Genomic DNA, 13,386 nt, shown 5'->3' with positions numbered 1-13,386 from the left:
AAAAGTGCAAAACTCGGCCCCTGGCACTTAGCGGACCGGTATATAAGGCCGTGTGGTCGCGCTACGGGGCATCTCCTCTCCAGACACCAACAGTCGAACATGATGAGGCAGGCCGTTCTGGTGCTGGCGCTCGCTGCCTGCGTGTTGGGTGAGTGGCGTCGCTGCTGTACGATGTCAGGGCACGCAGCCATTCCTACAGCTTCTGCTGCTCTGTCTGTGTCTCTAGCTAACGTAGGGAAATCATGAAATAACCGAAACACTGTTTTTGCAGTATAGGACCTAAGGTTTCCTCTACTTCCACAGCTTGTATTTTCCGCTTGAAGAACGTTTATACTTATTTGTGTTTATTCATGAGAGATGGGCGGTGCCCACAGGTCACTGAGAGTGGTTTTAATTCTGTTTCAGCTGCTGAGCTGCCAGTCCGCCGTATTCCACACAGCGGACCCCACAGGAAGTTAGGCCTGAAGCACGGTCGCATTACCGGTGGCTCAGATGCCTCCCTAGGTAAGTCGCTCCTTCATGCCGTGATGCGTACTCCATAAATAAGAGCGAGCGATGTGGCGCACTTGCTGGCACACTGGACTCACATCTACGTCCAGTTATTAAGACTTAGTCTTTCCGGAATTTCTCTGAATCATTTATGGAAAATGCTCCTTTGAAAAGGAACATCCGATTTGCTTCCCCATACTTGATAAATTCCGAGCCTGTGCTTCGCCTCTAACCATCTTAATGTGAATGAGACCTTAACCTCCAGTCTTCTTTCCTTCCTTCTGATAATGGTACCTGTCAGTCTTCTTATGTGCTAAATCATCAGCCATCACCTCCAACACATGTTATATACTTTTGTCCGTGGACAGTCAGTCGTAATAAGCCGCTGTTTTTTTTTTTTTTTTTCGTCTGTCTTCTGAGTTGTCTGATCTGTCCCCTTAGGATTTGCACCAACCTCCTCGTCTAAGTGTAGCACTTACACATAATGTCCTAGTTTACATGTTGGATATATTGAAATCCCCGTTTCTCCCAATAGTTTTGGCCGTAGAAGATATTTCGTGATGTCTTAACACACGTCTTGTCACCGTGTCCCTTCTTCTACTCATTGTTTTTCATATGTGTCGCTCCTCATCAGTTCAGTGGAGAACCTTCTCATTTCCCTTTCAGCCCAGGCCAATCGGTTGAATGCAGTCTGCACTGTAAGTTGGGTTGACGTACAGATTTGGTACGGTGCATGAAGGAGCTACCATGTTTGGACGTTCCTCTGATCACATCGTGAATGAAGTTGCCCGATCTGTTGATGTATCAGTGCGGACTGTCCTGAGTGTCTACAAGGAATGTGCATTACTATCAGTCACGTAACATGGCGTAACAACAGTGTCACGTAAAATATTCTAACCCACACAGAGCAGAGACAAGGTCGCGACTTGTCAGTAACAATCTGTTTCATACCCAACAGGAATAAATTGCACCTGTCACTAAATGTAGGCTCATTTCAACCAGATTCGAAAAAAAGGAGACTACACGAAATGCATATTCTGAGTCGGCAACTCCACGAATGGTGGCACATAAGATTGTACATCTTGAGTGGGCAGTAGCTGACTGGAACCGTGTAGTGTGATTCGACGAGATGTGATTTCTCGCGTTTTCAAATGATGCAAAGCATCGAGTGCAGCAACAGCCCATTGAGGAATGACAGGGGCCGTGTGTCGAGAATATAGTTTAGCCCGAGGTGGTCCTGTGCAGCTTTTGGGATGTATTTCGTATCTTGTCTTCGGCCACTTACCTAGGTTACAGCGAACGTAAACGGAGATGTTTGTTTCGACACACTTGGTAACAAGGGGTTGCCTTTTCTCGTACATCTTCCTGTTCAGCATCTTGTGTACACTCGATACTCTTGAAAAGACGGCAGTCGTATTCACAGGGGTGCACACATACGTTCCTGGCGAACACTCAGGGTTTAAATCAGATCTCGAATGAATCTGTTCATCATTTAATCGCTTCAGATACATGTGGCAAATGTGAAGAAACTTCGGAACTACTTTCCTAGCCTAACCGAGGTAATTATCAAGGCTAGAGGCCGTGCTACATGATATAACGTGAAGACTCCTGATGGTGATAAAGTTTTTGCCCATTACTCTTATATTAAATTGCTAGACACTGGTCTCCTGTATGACTCAGTTATCATTATACTAGCCTAGATGAAAACCACTCAGTGCATCAATGTTGACTGTTGCTGGCACCAAAAGATTAGCTCTACAATGTTAGTTTCTATCGTGAGAAAATACCTCCACCTGTGCTTTAACGGAGATAAAGCTTTTTTGGATATTGCTGTTACATCTTCAGTCCCAAGTCTGGTTTGATGCAGCTTTCCTTGCTACTGTATCCTGTGCAAGCCTTTGGACCTCCGAATAACTACTGCAACCTACATTTGCTTACTGCATTCATCTCTTAGTTTCCCTCAACAATTTTTATCCTCCTTCCCCCCCGTCAACACACAAACACACACACACTCATACTTCCCTCGAATACTAAATTGTTGATTCCTTGTTGATATCTCAGAATGTCACCTATTGATCGATCCCTTCTTTTAGTGACATTGTGACACTTGTCTTCCAGTTCCATTCAGTACTTCCATACTCATCTAATCTTCAACATTCTGCTATAGCGCCACATTTCAAAAGCCTGTATTCTCTTCTCGTCTAGACCGTTTATGGTCCATGTTTCACTTTCATTTATGCCTGCACTTCAAATACCTTCTAGAAAGACGTCTTAACACGCAAATCTATATTCGATAGAAACAAACTTCTTTTGTTTAGAAATGCCTTCCTTGCTATTGCCAGTCTACATTTCATATCCTCTCTACTTCGGCCATCGTCAGTTATTTTGCTGCCCAAATAACAAATCCCATCTACTGCCTTTAGCGCCTCGTTTCCTTACGTAATTCTCTCAGCGTCCCCTGACTTAATACGACTACGTTCCATCAACTTTGTCTTGTTTTTGTTGGTGTTCATGTTATATCCTCCTTTCAAGTCATTGTCCTTTTAGATCAACTGCTCTTGCAAGTCCTTTGCTGTCTCTGACAGAATGACGATGTCATAGAAAGACCTCAAAGCTTTTATTTCTTCTCCATGAACTTTAATTCCTCGTAGAAATTTTTCTTTTGTTCCTATCGCAGCTTGCTCATTGTACAGAATGATTAACACCGAGATTAGACTACAGCACTGTCTCACTCCCTTCTCAATCACTGCTTCCAGTTCATGCCGTTCGACACTTACAACTGCCATCTGGGTTATTTACAAGTTGTAAGTAGCCTTTTGCTCACAGTATTTTACCCCTGGTACCTTCAGAATATCAAATAAACTATTACAGTCAATATGTCGGAAAGCTTTCTTCACGTCTACAAATTCTATAAACGTATGTGTGCCTCTCCATAACCTATCTTCTACGAGAAGTAGTAGGTTAACCACTGCCTGCCGTGTTCCTACATTTTTAAACAACTTTAGTCTTTTGTAACGAAGTACTGATTATCATGATATTCATAATACAAAATATAACCGCATACAGTCAAACTTCTATCTCTCATGGCAGCTGCGCCCGTAGAGAAACAGTATATCATGCTTATCAGTACATACATGTACTAATCAGTACATGTATGACCGAAAAAGCGGATACCATCTTCATACAGTTAAGGTTGACCGGCCATTGATCTTCTTGAGTGCGGATGCACCCACGTTACTCAAACTCTTAAGGGAATCGATAGATTGAGTGTGGTGGACAGTAAGTTGGAAGTGTGGGTCTCACGGGGAAAGTGCCAGAAATAAGTCCCTGAAATCGCAGTATCTTCTGTGTCCTCGGTGGCTCAGTCGGATAGAGGATCTCCCATGTAAGCAGGAGGTCCTGAATTCGAGTTGTAAGCAGCTAATGGTCTGGCTTTAATTGTAATGTCATTCGTCGAGTGCTGCAAGATTTTCATACCACGCTTTTACTGCCGGTATTGTTGACGTTGCTTCCTGGTACTGGCAGACGCGCTGAGCCGGCGTTCTGTGTGCGCAGGCCAGTTCCCGTACCAGGTGTCCCTGCAGTGGGTGCAGCTGGGGCTGGCGTCCCACACGTGTGGCGGCTCCATCGTGAGCGCCAGCGCCGTCGTCACCGCAGGCCACTGCGCCGACCCCGCCTTCATCGGGCACTACGAGGTGAGCACGAGGCTGCCTAACGTTTATCAAAACGGAAGGCACTAATTAATGATGCAGTTATCGTTAATGTAGTTAAGTAACTGCAGCCAATCTCAATATATTGTACTACCGCGAAGAAGGATGTCAGTACATACCCTGAGGTGAAAATAGTCATAGGATAGCTCCTAATACCGTGTCGGGCCTCCTTTTGGCAGGCGTAGTGCCGCAACTGGACGTGGCATGAGCTCAACAAGTCGCTGGAAGTCCCTGCAGAAACACTGATCAAGTATAGCAATCCATAGTGGCGAAAGTGTTGCGGTGCACGACTTTGTGCACGAAATGACCTCTCGATTATGTCACATAGATATTCGAAGGCATTCATGTCAGGCAATATGGGTTGCCGAATTATTCGCGCCAGTTGTCCAAAGTGTTCTTCAGAGCAATCACGAACATCTGTGGCCGAGTGACACGGCGTATCTTTGTTTGGGAAGATGAAATCCATGAACGGCTCCAAGCGATCTCCAAGTAACCGAACATAATCATTTCCCATCAGTGATCGGCTGAGTTGAATTAGAGAACGCAGTCCATTCCATGTAAACACAGACAACTCCATTATGGAGCCACCAGCAGTTTGTCCAGTGCGTTATTAACAACTTGGGTCCGTGGCTCGGTGGTTCCGTGCCACACTCGAAATCTACCACCACCTCTTACCAGCTGAATTCGGAACTCATCTGCTCTGGCTATGGTTTTCCGCTCGTTTAGCCTCATCCACCCAGGAGTGGCGCTGTGGGCGATGTCATGCTGTTAGCAAAGGCACTTGATTGAGGCGTATCTTGCCACAGACAGTAAATGGCAAATTTTGCTGCTCTGTCTGCTGCGCGGCACGTTACTTTTTTACCGCCCTGCCAGTGTCCAGCAATCTTCATTTGTCTAGCTAAAAGCTGTAGTAGAAAATACTAGACCACTACTGTCTACTGCAGGTCGCAACATACATAGAATTGTCCGGTAAACGGGATGTGGCTAGCTACTGAAATAAAAGTTTTAACTTGGCAATGTAAATTTTCAGGTGTATTTTTTGTGATAAAGATCACAGATAATACTGCCAAGTCCGTACTAAGCGGCAACACACCGTACAGTTCACACGCACACCACAATCACACACGTAGCCAGTTTATGGTATTTACACCCGTTACCGTAGTTAATAGAGTTCACCGGATCGTTTAATTATGAAAATGCTCGCTCAAATGTTGTGCACTCTGCTCTACACGTAATACCTGTTCCAGTCTTAGATCGCACAACACGGCACGCGGCTTTAACTAACAGTAAAAGCAATAATTTTGATATTCCGTCCGAAATTCCACACGGCTTCCACGATACCGTTCACTTAAATACACTTTGTGCTACTTCGCGAACTCGTAATTAGCATTTTTTCGCGATTTTACAGTACATTCGTCGGAGCTGCTTTCAATGAGATCTTACTAGTCCGAACCCTCAGCCCCGACCCGACTAGGTCACACCAAAGGCTTTGTTCCCAGCAGAGACTGGCGCGAGCCTGCATTTTTCTAATTAGCTGATATCACAAACAGCAAATCAGGTTGCAGTATTATCCCGCGCTGACCCGCGTCACTTCAATGACCAATCACAGTAAAACATTTCTTTCCATGGCAATTGCTAAATAAATAAATTTAGAAAAGTATCAAATAGAAAATTACTCCTTCTGAAATTTCCGATTAATCTGTGTTCTACTCACGATTTATTACTACCATAAACTGACTGCACATTTAATTATAGTAAATCCCATGTATAGTTTAACTGGTACTTCATGAATAAACAAAACAATTTTCATTTACTTCTGTTCTTCTTCACTCATACAACACTCACACTGCTAACTACTACACATATAAAACAACTATAATTATGCAAATACATTAAATATTAATCAAACATAACTTTACAACATTGTTTTGACTACGACTGCTAGCACTGTCCGTCAACTGCTGACCTCTGCCGCCTACTAGTACAACTACGTGCAGCTCTGTAACTCAGGTCCATGTCAGCTGGTGACATCTGTCATGACTCATGCCTATAACGATATCGTCCTAACAAGAGACAGGAGCGATGCGAAGGCGCTACGCCTCATGTCCTAACGGATACGTTCGTCGTGCGTCCCACTTTGGTTTCTGCGGCTACTTCGTGCCGTGTTGCTTGTCTGCTAGCACTACAACTCTCCGCTGTTCTCGGTCGTTACTTAAGTTTCGTCGGCCGCTCCGTTGTCCCTGGTGAGAGGTAAAGTTAGAAATTTGGTATTGACAACTGTTGGAATAATTTTCGTTTGGGCTATTGGAAATGGATAAGCTAGCCTTAGGTTTTTCGTTAGAGAACAGATTTAACGGCCTCATATTAAGCAACACAGTATATCCAAATTATATTTTGTATTGTGTGTGTGATTCATATGAGTGAGAGCACTTACAGTGCGGTTAAGTAATTGTTGCGTCGAACAATTGCATATAGTTCCTGAGAGGGTAGATATGTGTTAGATAGTATAACATAACTCTAGTCCCCTAGTACGTTCGAATGCCCTGACAGCTAACACTGTGCGAAGAAACAGAAATAACTCTCTCTGACTGCGTTGTCTCCTTTCGTGTGTTTCAGGCCGTGGCTGGTATCAACTCCCTGAACTCCAACGGGCAGAGGGTGCGCGTATCCCAGCAGGTAGTGCACCCAGACTACGCGGACGTTGAGTAAGTGTCACACACAAATTCTATATTAAGTGTGGTCTAAACTTGTGTGGAATGGATACGTTATAGCCCGTTATTCTTGGCGGTACTGTTCTTGAGAATGTGACTAAGAGTTATAGTAAAGAGTTGGTTCTGATTACTCAGTGGTATCCACGTGTGGAGTTTGCAAACGGTTTTCATTCTTCCGTAGAGTTTTATTCTCCAGTGCCGCCGGCGAGTTCCCAATCATTTAGTCTTATAACAATCGTTAATAACGAATGTCGAGATTATCGCTCTGTCTTTCAGGTTACAGGACTCTGCTTCTGGTACACTGTATGACAATTAGTTACGTACCAATATGATATATGTACTGCATATATGCCTGCAATAATGGTTTTTCAACTGACGATGGGTGTTTAATTTGATTTGTCGTTTGTTCTTCAGTAATGTCGCCATCAACGACATCGCCGTCTTCCTGCTGCAGTCCAGCTTTTCTCTGAGCGGCAACGTGCAGGCCATCTCGCTGCCCACCGCTGGATCCGTCCCCAGTGGTAAGTCAATCACCTCTTCCGGCATGATGGCTATTTATAAAAAAAATGTGTGGACGCTCGAAATTCGTGATTATTTTACTCGTTTTCTCGTTACTTCTTCTCATGAATTAGTAACCATCAACAGGAATCAGAATTTTTCGTCCTCTTCTGCTAAAGTTGATTAAACTATACGGAAACCCGTCATGCGATCACGTAGCGCTCTACAGGAGGGTTTACGGCTAGACCTTATTTTTTACAGCTGGTTCGACGGCGACTCTGTCCGGCTGGGGTAGCGTCAGCACGGGTATCATACCCAACTACCCCGACATCCTGCAGTGGGTCGACGTCAGCATCATCAGCAACACCCAGTGCGCGCAACTGCTGGGCAACAGCCCGCTCAACGATGAGAACATCTGCACCGGCCCCGTCAACGACGGCATCTCCGCCTGCTCGGTACGTAGCTGACTACTGCAAGTCACATGAACGGTGGTGAGCTAAGCGTATTAACCCTTTCGCGGATGCTAGGGCAGTCCAGCCTGCGAGACCGGATGGAGGGTCCAAGATACTTTGCGGCTGCCAGACCGCTGCAAGGTGTATCCAATGGAGCCGAACCACATGTTTCAGCGCTCTAGAACCATAAAATCAATATCACATGGTAATCACAGTGGTTCCTATGTTTGGGAAACACGAAAGAGAATATCATATGAGGAGCACCGGAACAAAACCCGATATATCCACTTTTGCTGTATTCGCGTCTTTGAGCTGTAGTGGGGAGATACGGGAGTAATAATACATGCTGCCACAAAATAATTTTCAGTACAACGCGACATCAATTGCTTTATGGTGTGTTTCTTCTTTTTATATCCTGTGGAGCCATTTAGAGATCACTATTTGTTACTCTCTGTATTAAAAGCAAATGCGGATTTATCGGTTTTTGTTCCGGCGCTCCTCGTATCTAATGCAAGCATTATGTTATAAGTTTATCCCGGGCTGAAAAAAGTGATAAGAACTTTTATATTTCTGGTTGGAAATTTTTGTAACTGGAGATTTACATTAGCAGTATAAGTGCCTGTAATCTATTATTGCAACATTATTTGAAACATCAGATACGTGAGTTGCTTAGGATAATTTATGCCGTGTCACGTTATATTTGTTTGTATTATGTGTGCTTTGTAGATTTGGCGATCAAATTACAGTTATTTGGCCGAACATGCCGTTTTCTGTTCCACGCACCCGAGTGTACGTATTTTGGTGCACTATTGGCCGTTAGTGGCATCTGATACGTCAGTTCATTAGGTTAACTCATGCTCTTCAGGTTATATATGTTTGTGTCACTTTTCTGTAGTACGTTAGGAAATAAAATTGTACGTGTTCGATGGAATTGTATGCAGAAAGGAAACATGAGCAGGTGAAAGCTGTAGCGCTTTCCGTCATAACAAAGAAATGCTGTTAAAGACCGTGTTGGGATCAAGAGGAGTCGCCAATCTGATGAGTATGTTTACCTCCTCCTGCACCGAACCGTCAGGCCTTTCTGACTGCTGGGCGTAAGTGAATGGCCTTAGCGATCAGTCCGCTCTATCTGCCAGGCCTACATACACTGCCCATATCTACCTTAGCAGGTGCAATATTAATAAGATGGTTTTGTTCACTATTTCGCCAGCATACGCTAGAGTTTCAACAAGGGACTTCTTTGTGATATACGGTCTGTTAATTCTGAGTGAAACGAGTGATCAGTCTGAGAGCTGCCTTACAGACCAACTGAAATACTGAAGTTTCATTGTCTCCGCTATGTATGAATGTTCGGAGACCAATAAATGTGGAGCAGCTGGTAATTAAGACGTTCGCATATGTTGTACGGTGCAGTGTGTGTCGTAGAACGAGAGTGGGTGTACTGACCACGTGGCTTTGTTTTCTGCAGGGAGACTCCGGCGGACCGCTGGCCCAGGACGGAGCCCTCATCGGAGTCGTGTCTTGGGGTATCGTGCCCTGCGGCTCTGCTGGAGCGCCTTCCGTCTTCACCAGGGTATCTGCTTTCTTGGACTTTGTCAACCAGTACGCCTGAATACGTCATGCTGCAACTGTAATCTGATCTGAGACTCGAGTAATAAAAATACTCTAAAAATTTCTCTACATTCTTCGTTATTGTGTGCCGTTTAATCCCCAATTCTCCTACGTTGTTGTTTGAAACAGGGAAACACATCCGGTTTCGGAATGAAACCACATACTTCACTTTTATGTTAACTGCAAAATTGTATTACGATATCTTCTGCTGACATTTTCTTCCTGTCTCCATTAGTTTCAATTCACACTGCAAAATAAGTTTGGCATGACTCATCTAAAACATGCTTCTTATATGCACTAATGGATGGGAAAGCAGCCAGCAACAAAAACGTTTACAAAAGCTGTATTGTATTGCCACGAGAGGTTCTGGTAGATATACCCATTTTCAGACGGCTACATATGTTTACTGCAGCTGTAGCTGAACAGACGTTCTTCGGGGGGGGGGGGGGGGGGGGGGCAGGAGCGGATGACGGGCTGCTCACCGACGTAATAATCTAGTAACACAGGGTTAGCCAGCCACAAACGGTTACGGGGTTACGGTAATAAAATAAAACTTCGTTAAAGGCCATCTGTTCTCCATTAACAATACTTAATTGAAGAGAGAATAGAGATGAACATAAACATAATTTCCGCCCTTTTTATTGCTCATGATAACCACACATTGCATGTTGTATCACCATACAGCGTGACCTTCAGAGGTGGTAGTACAGGTTGCTGTACACACCGGTACCTTTAATACCCAGTAGCACGTCCTCTTGCATTGATGCATGCCTGCATTCGTCGTGACATACTATCCACAAGTACATCAACGCGCTGTTGGTGGAGACTGTCCCAATCCTCAACGGCCATTAGGTGTAGATCCTTCAGAGTGGCTGGTGGATCACGTCGTCCATAAACAGCTCTTTTTCAATCTATCCCAGGCATGTTCGATAGAGTTCATATCTGGGGAACATGCTGGACACTCTAGTCGAACGATGTCGTTATCCTGAAGGAAGTCATTCACAAGATGTGCACGATGTGGGCGCGAATTGTCGTCCATGAAGACGAGTGCCTCGCCAATATGCTGCCAATATGGCTGCACTATCGGTTGGAGGATAGCATTCACGTATCGTCAAGTCATTAGGCGCCTTCCATGACCACCAGCGGCGTACGTCGGTCCCTCATAGTGCCACCCCAAAACAGCAGGGAACCTCCACCTGGACAGCGTGTCTAAGGCGTTCCGCCTGAGCGGGGACCCTCCAAACAGGTCTCTGACGATTGTCTGGTTGAAAGCATACGCATCAGTGAAGAGAACATGATGCCAATCCTGAGTGGTCCATTCGGCATGTTGTTGGGCCAATCTGTACCGTGCTGCATGGTGTTGTGACTTCAAAGATGGACCTCGCCATGGACGTCGGGTGTGAAGTTGCGCATCATGCAGCCTATTGCGCACAGATCGAGTCGTAACACGACGTCCTGTGGCTGCACAAAAATCATTATTCAACACGGTGGCGTTGCTGTCTGGGCTCCTCCGAGCCATAATCCCCAGCTAGCGGTCATCCACTGCAGTAGTAGCCCTTGGGCAGCCTGAGTGGGGCATGTTACCGACAGTACCTGTCTCTCTGTATCTCCTACCTGTATGTCCGAACAACATCACTTTGGTTCACTCCTTGACGACTGGACACTTCCCTTCTTGAGAGCGATTGAACCGCGGTATTGACCGTCTATGTATGGTTGAACCACAGACAACACGAGCTGTGTACCTCAATCGTGGTAGAATGACTGATCGGCTGTCAGATCCCCTCAGTCTAGTAGGCGCTGCTCATGCATGGTTGTTTACGCCTTTGGGCGGGTTTAGTGACATCTCTGAACAGTCAAAGGGACTCTGTCTGTGATACAGTATCCACAATCAACATCTATCTTCAGGAGTTCTGGGAACCGAGGTGATGCAAAACAATTTTTTTGATGTGTGTATTTTCTTTGAGAGTGCCGGATGTGGCCCCACATTGGCTTTGTTGTTATTTCATGCTGCATGGTTGGACGGCAGCGAGTTTCCTTCCAGGACAGTTCTAATATGCTGGGTGGTCCATTGATAGTGACTGGGCCAAATATCGCACTACGAAGAACGAAACTCGTCTAGCCTGAGGGTAACCAGATGGCGCTATGGTTGGCCCGCTAAGTGGCGCTGCCATAGGTCAAACGGATATCAACTGTTTTTTTTTAAATAGGAACCCCCATTTTTATTGCATATTCGTGTGGTTCGTAAATAGATATGAATGTTTTAGTTGGATCACTTTTTTTCGCTTTGTGATAGATGGCGCTGTAATAGTCACAAACGTATAAGTACGTGGTATTACGTAACATTCCGCCAGTGCGGACGGTATTCACGTATGTTAAAATGGACTGTTTACCAGTTGCGGAAAAGGTCGATATCGTGTTGATGTATGGCTATTGTGATCAAAGTGCCCAACGGGCATGTGCTACGTATGCTGCTCGGTATCCTGGACGACATCATCCAAGTGTCCGGACCGTTCGCCGGATAGTTACGTTATTTAAGAAAAGAGGAAATGTTCAGCCACATGTGAAACGTCAACCACGACGTGCAACAAATGATGATGCCCAAGTTGGTGTTTTAGCTGCTGTCGCGGCTAATCCGCACATCAGTAGCAGACAAATTGCGCGAGAATCGGGAATCTCAAAAACGTCGGTGTTGAGAATGATACACAACATCGATTACACCGGTGCCATATTTCTATGCACTAGGAATTGCATGGCGACGACTTTGAATGTCGTGTGAAGTTCTGCCACTGGGCACAAGAGAAATTACGGGACGGTGACAGACTTTTTTTGCACGCGATCTATTTAGCGACGAAGCGTCATCCACCAACAGCGGTAACGTAAACCGGCATAATACGCACTATAGGGCAACGAAATGCCACGATGACTGCGACAAGTGGAACATCAGCGACCTTGGCAGGTTAATGAATTGTGCTGCATTATGGGAGGAAGGATAAGTGGCCCCCATTTTATCGATGGCAATCTAAATGGTGGAATGTATGCTGATTTCCTACGTAATGTTCTACCGATGTTACTACAAGATGTTTCAGTGCTTGACAGAATGACGATGTACATCCAACATGATGGATGTCCGGCACATAGCTCGCGTGCGGTTGAAGCGGTATTGAAATGCATATTTCATGACAGGTGGATTGGTCGTCGAAAGACCATACCATGGCCAGCACTTACACCGGATCTGACGTCCCCGGATTTCTTTCTGTGGGGAAAGTTGAAGGGCATTTGCCATCGTGATCCACGGTCAACGCCTGACAATATGCGTCAGCGCATTGTCAAAGCATGTGCGAACATTACGGAAGGCGAACTACTCGCTGTTGAGAGGAATGTCGTTACACGTATTGCCAAATGCAATGAGATTGATGGACATCGTTTTGATCATTTATTACATTAATGTGGTGTTTACAGGTAATCACGCTGTAACTGCATGCGTTCTCAGAAATGATAAGTTCACAAAGGTACATGTATCACATTGGAACAACCGAAATAAAATGTTCAAACGTACCTACGTTCTGCATTTTAATTTAAAAAACCTACCTGTTACCAACAGTTCGTCCAAAATTGTGATCCGTATGTTTGTGACTATTACAGCGCCATCTGTCACAAAGCGGAAAAAGTGGTCCAGCTAAAACATTCATATCTCTTTACGTACTACACGAATATGTAATAAAAAATGGGGTTTCCTATTTGAAAAAACGCAGTTGATATCCGTTTGACCTATGGCAGCGCCATCTAGTCGGCCAACCATAGCGCCATCTGGTTTCCCCGTTCAAGCTAGACAAGTTTGGTTCTTGTAGTTTTTTCGTTTGACGCTTATTTCGTCAGATATTTGGCCAGGTCACGGTCAATGGACCATAAAAAAAT

The 13,386-nt window shown here is 45.0% G+C and overlaps 1 protein-coding gene and 1 long non-coding RNA gene across 2 annotated transcripts; both read left to right on the top strand.

The window, feature by feature from the left end:
* The first annotated feature begins 483 nt into the window (after positions 1-483).
* Positions 484-6,848, top strand: LOC124780735. Its single transcript, XR_007015943.1, has 3 exons — positions 484-504; positions 4,045-4,184; positions 6,816-6,848. It is a non-coding gene; the product is annotated as an uncharacterized LOC124780735 (long non-coding RNA).
* On the top strand, positions 6,849-9,472 carry LOC124792826 (trypsin-1-like; the record flags this gene model as incomplete). The annotated part of the gene is made up of 4 exons (XM_047257975.1): positions 6,849-6,904; positions 7,325-7,441; positions 7,686-7,863; positions 9,329-9,472. Coding segments are annotated over 4 exons (495 nt in total), but the record flags the coding sequence as incomplete, so codon positions are not given.
* Between the last annotated feature and the right edge of the window lie 3,914 nt (positions 9,473-13,386).

The sequence above is a fragment of the Schistocerca piceifrons genome, chromosome 1 (assembly GCF_021461385.2).
Source record: "Schistocerca piceifrons isolate TAMUIC-IGC-003096 chromosome 1, iqSchPice1.1, whole genome shotgun sequence".
NCBI classification, from domain to species: Eukaryota; Metazoa; Arthropoda; class Insecta; order Orthoptera; family Acrididae; genus Schistocerca; species Schistocerca piceifrons.
The sequence above is the reverse complement of the archived record's forward strand: the minus strand, read 5'-3'. Positions and strand labels throughout refer to the sequence as shown.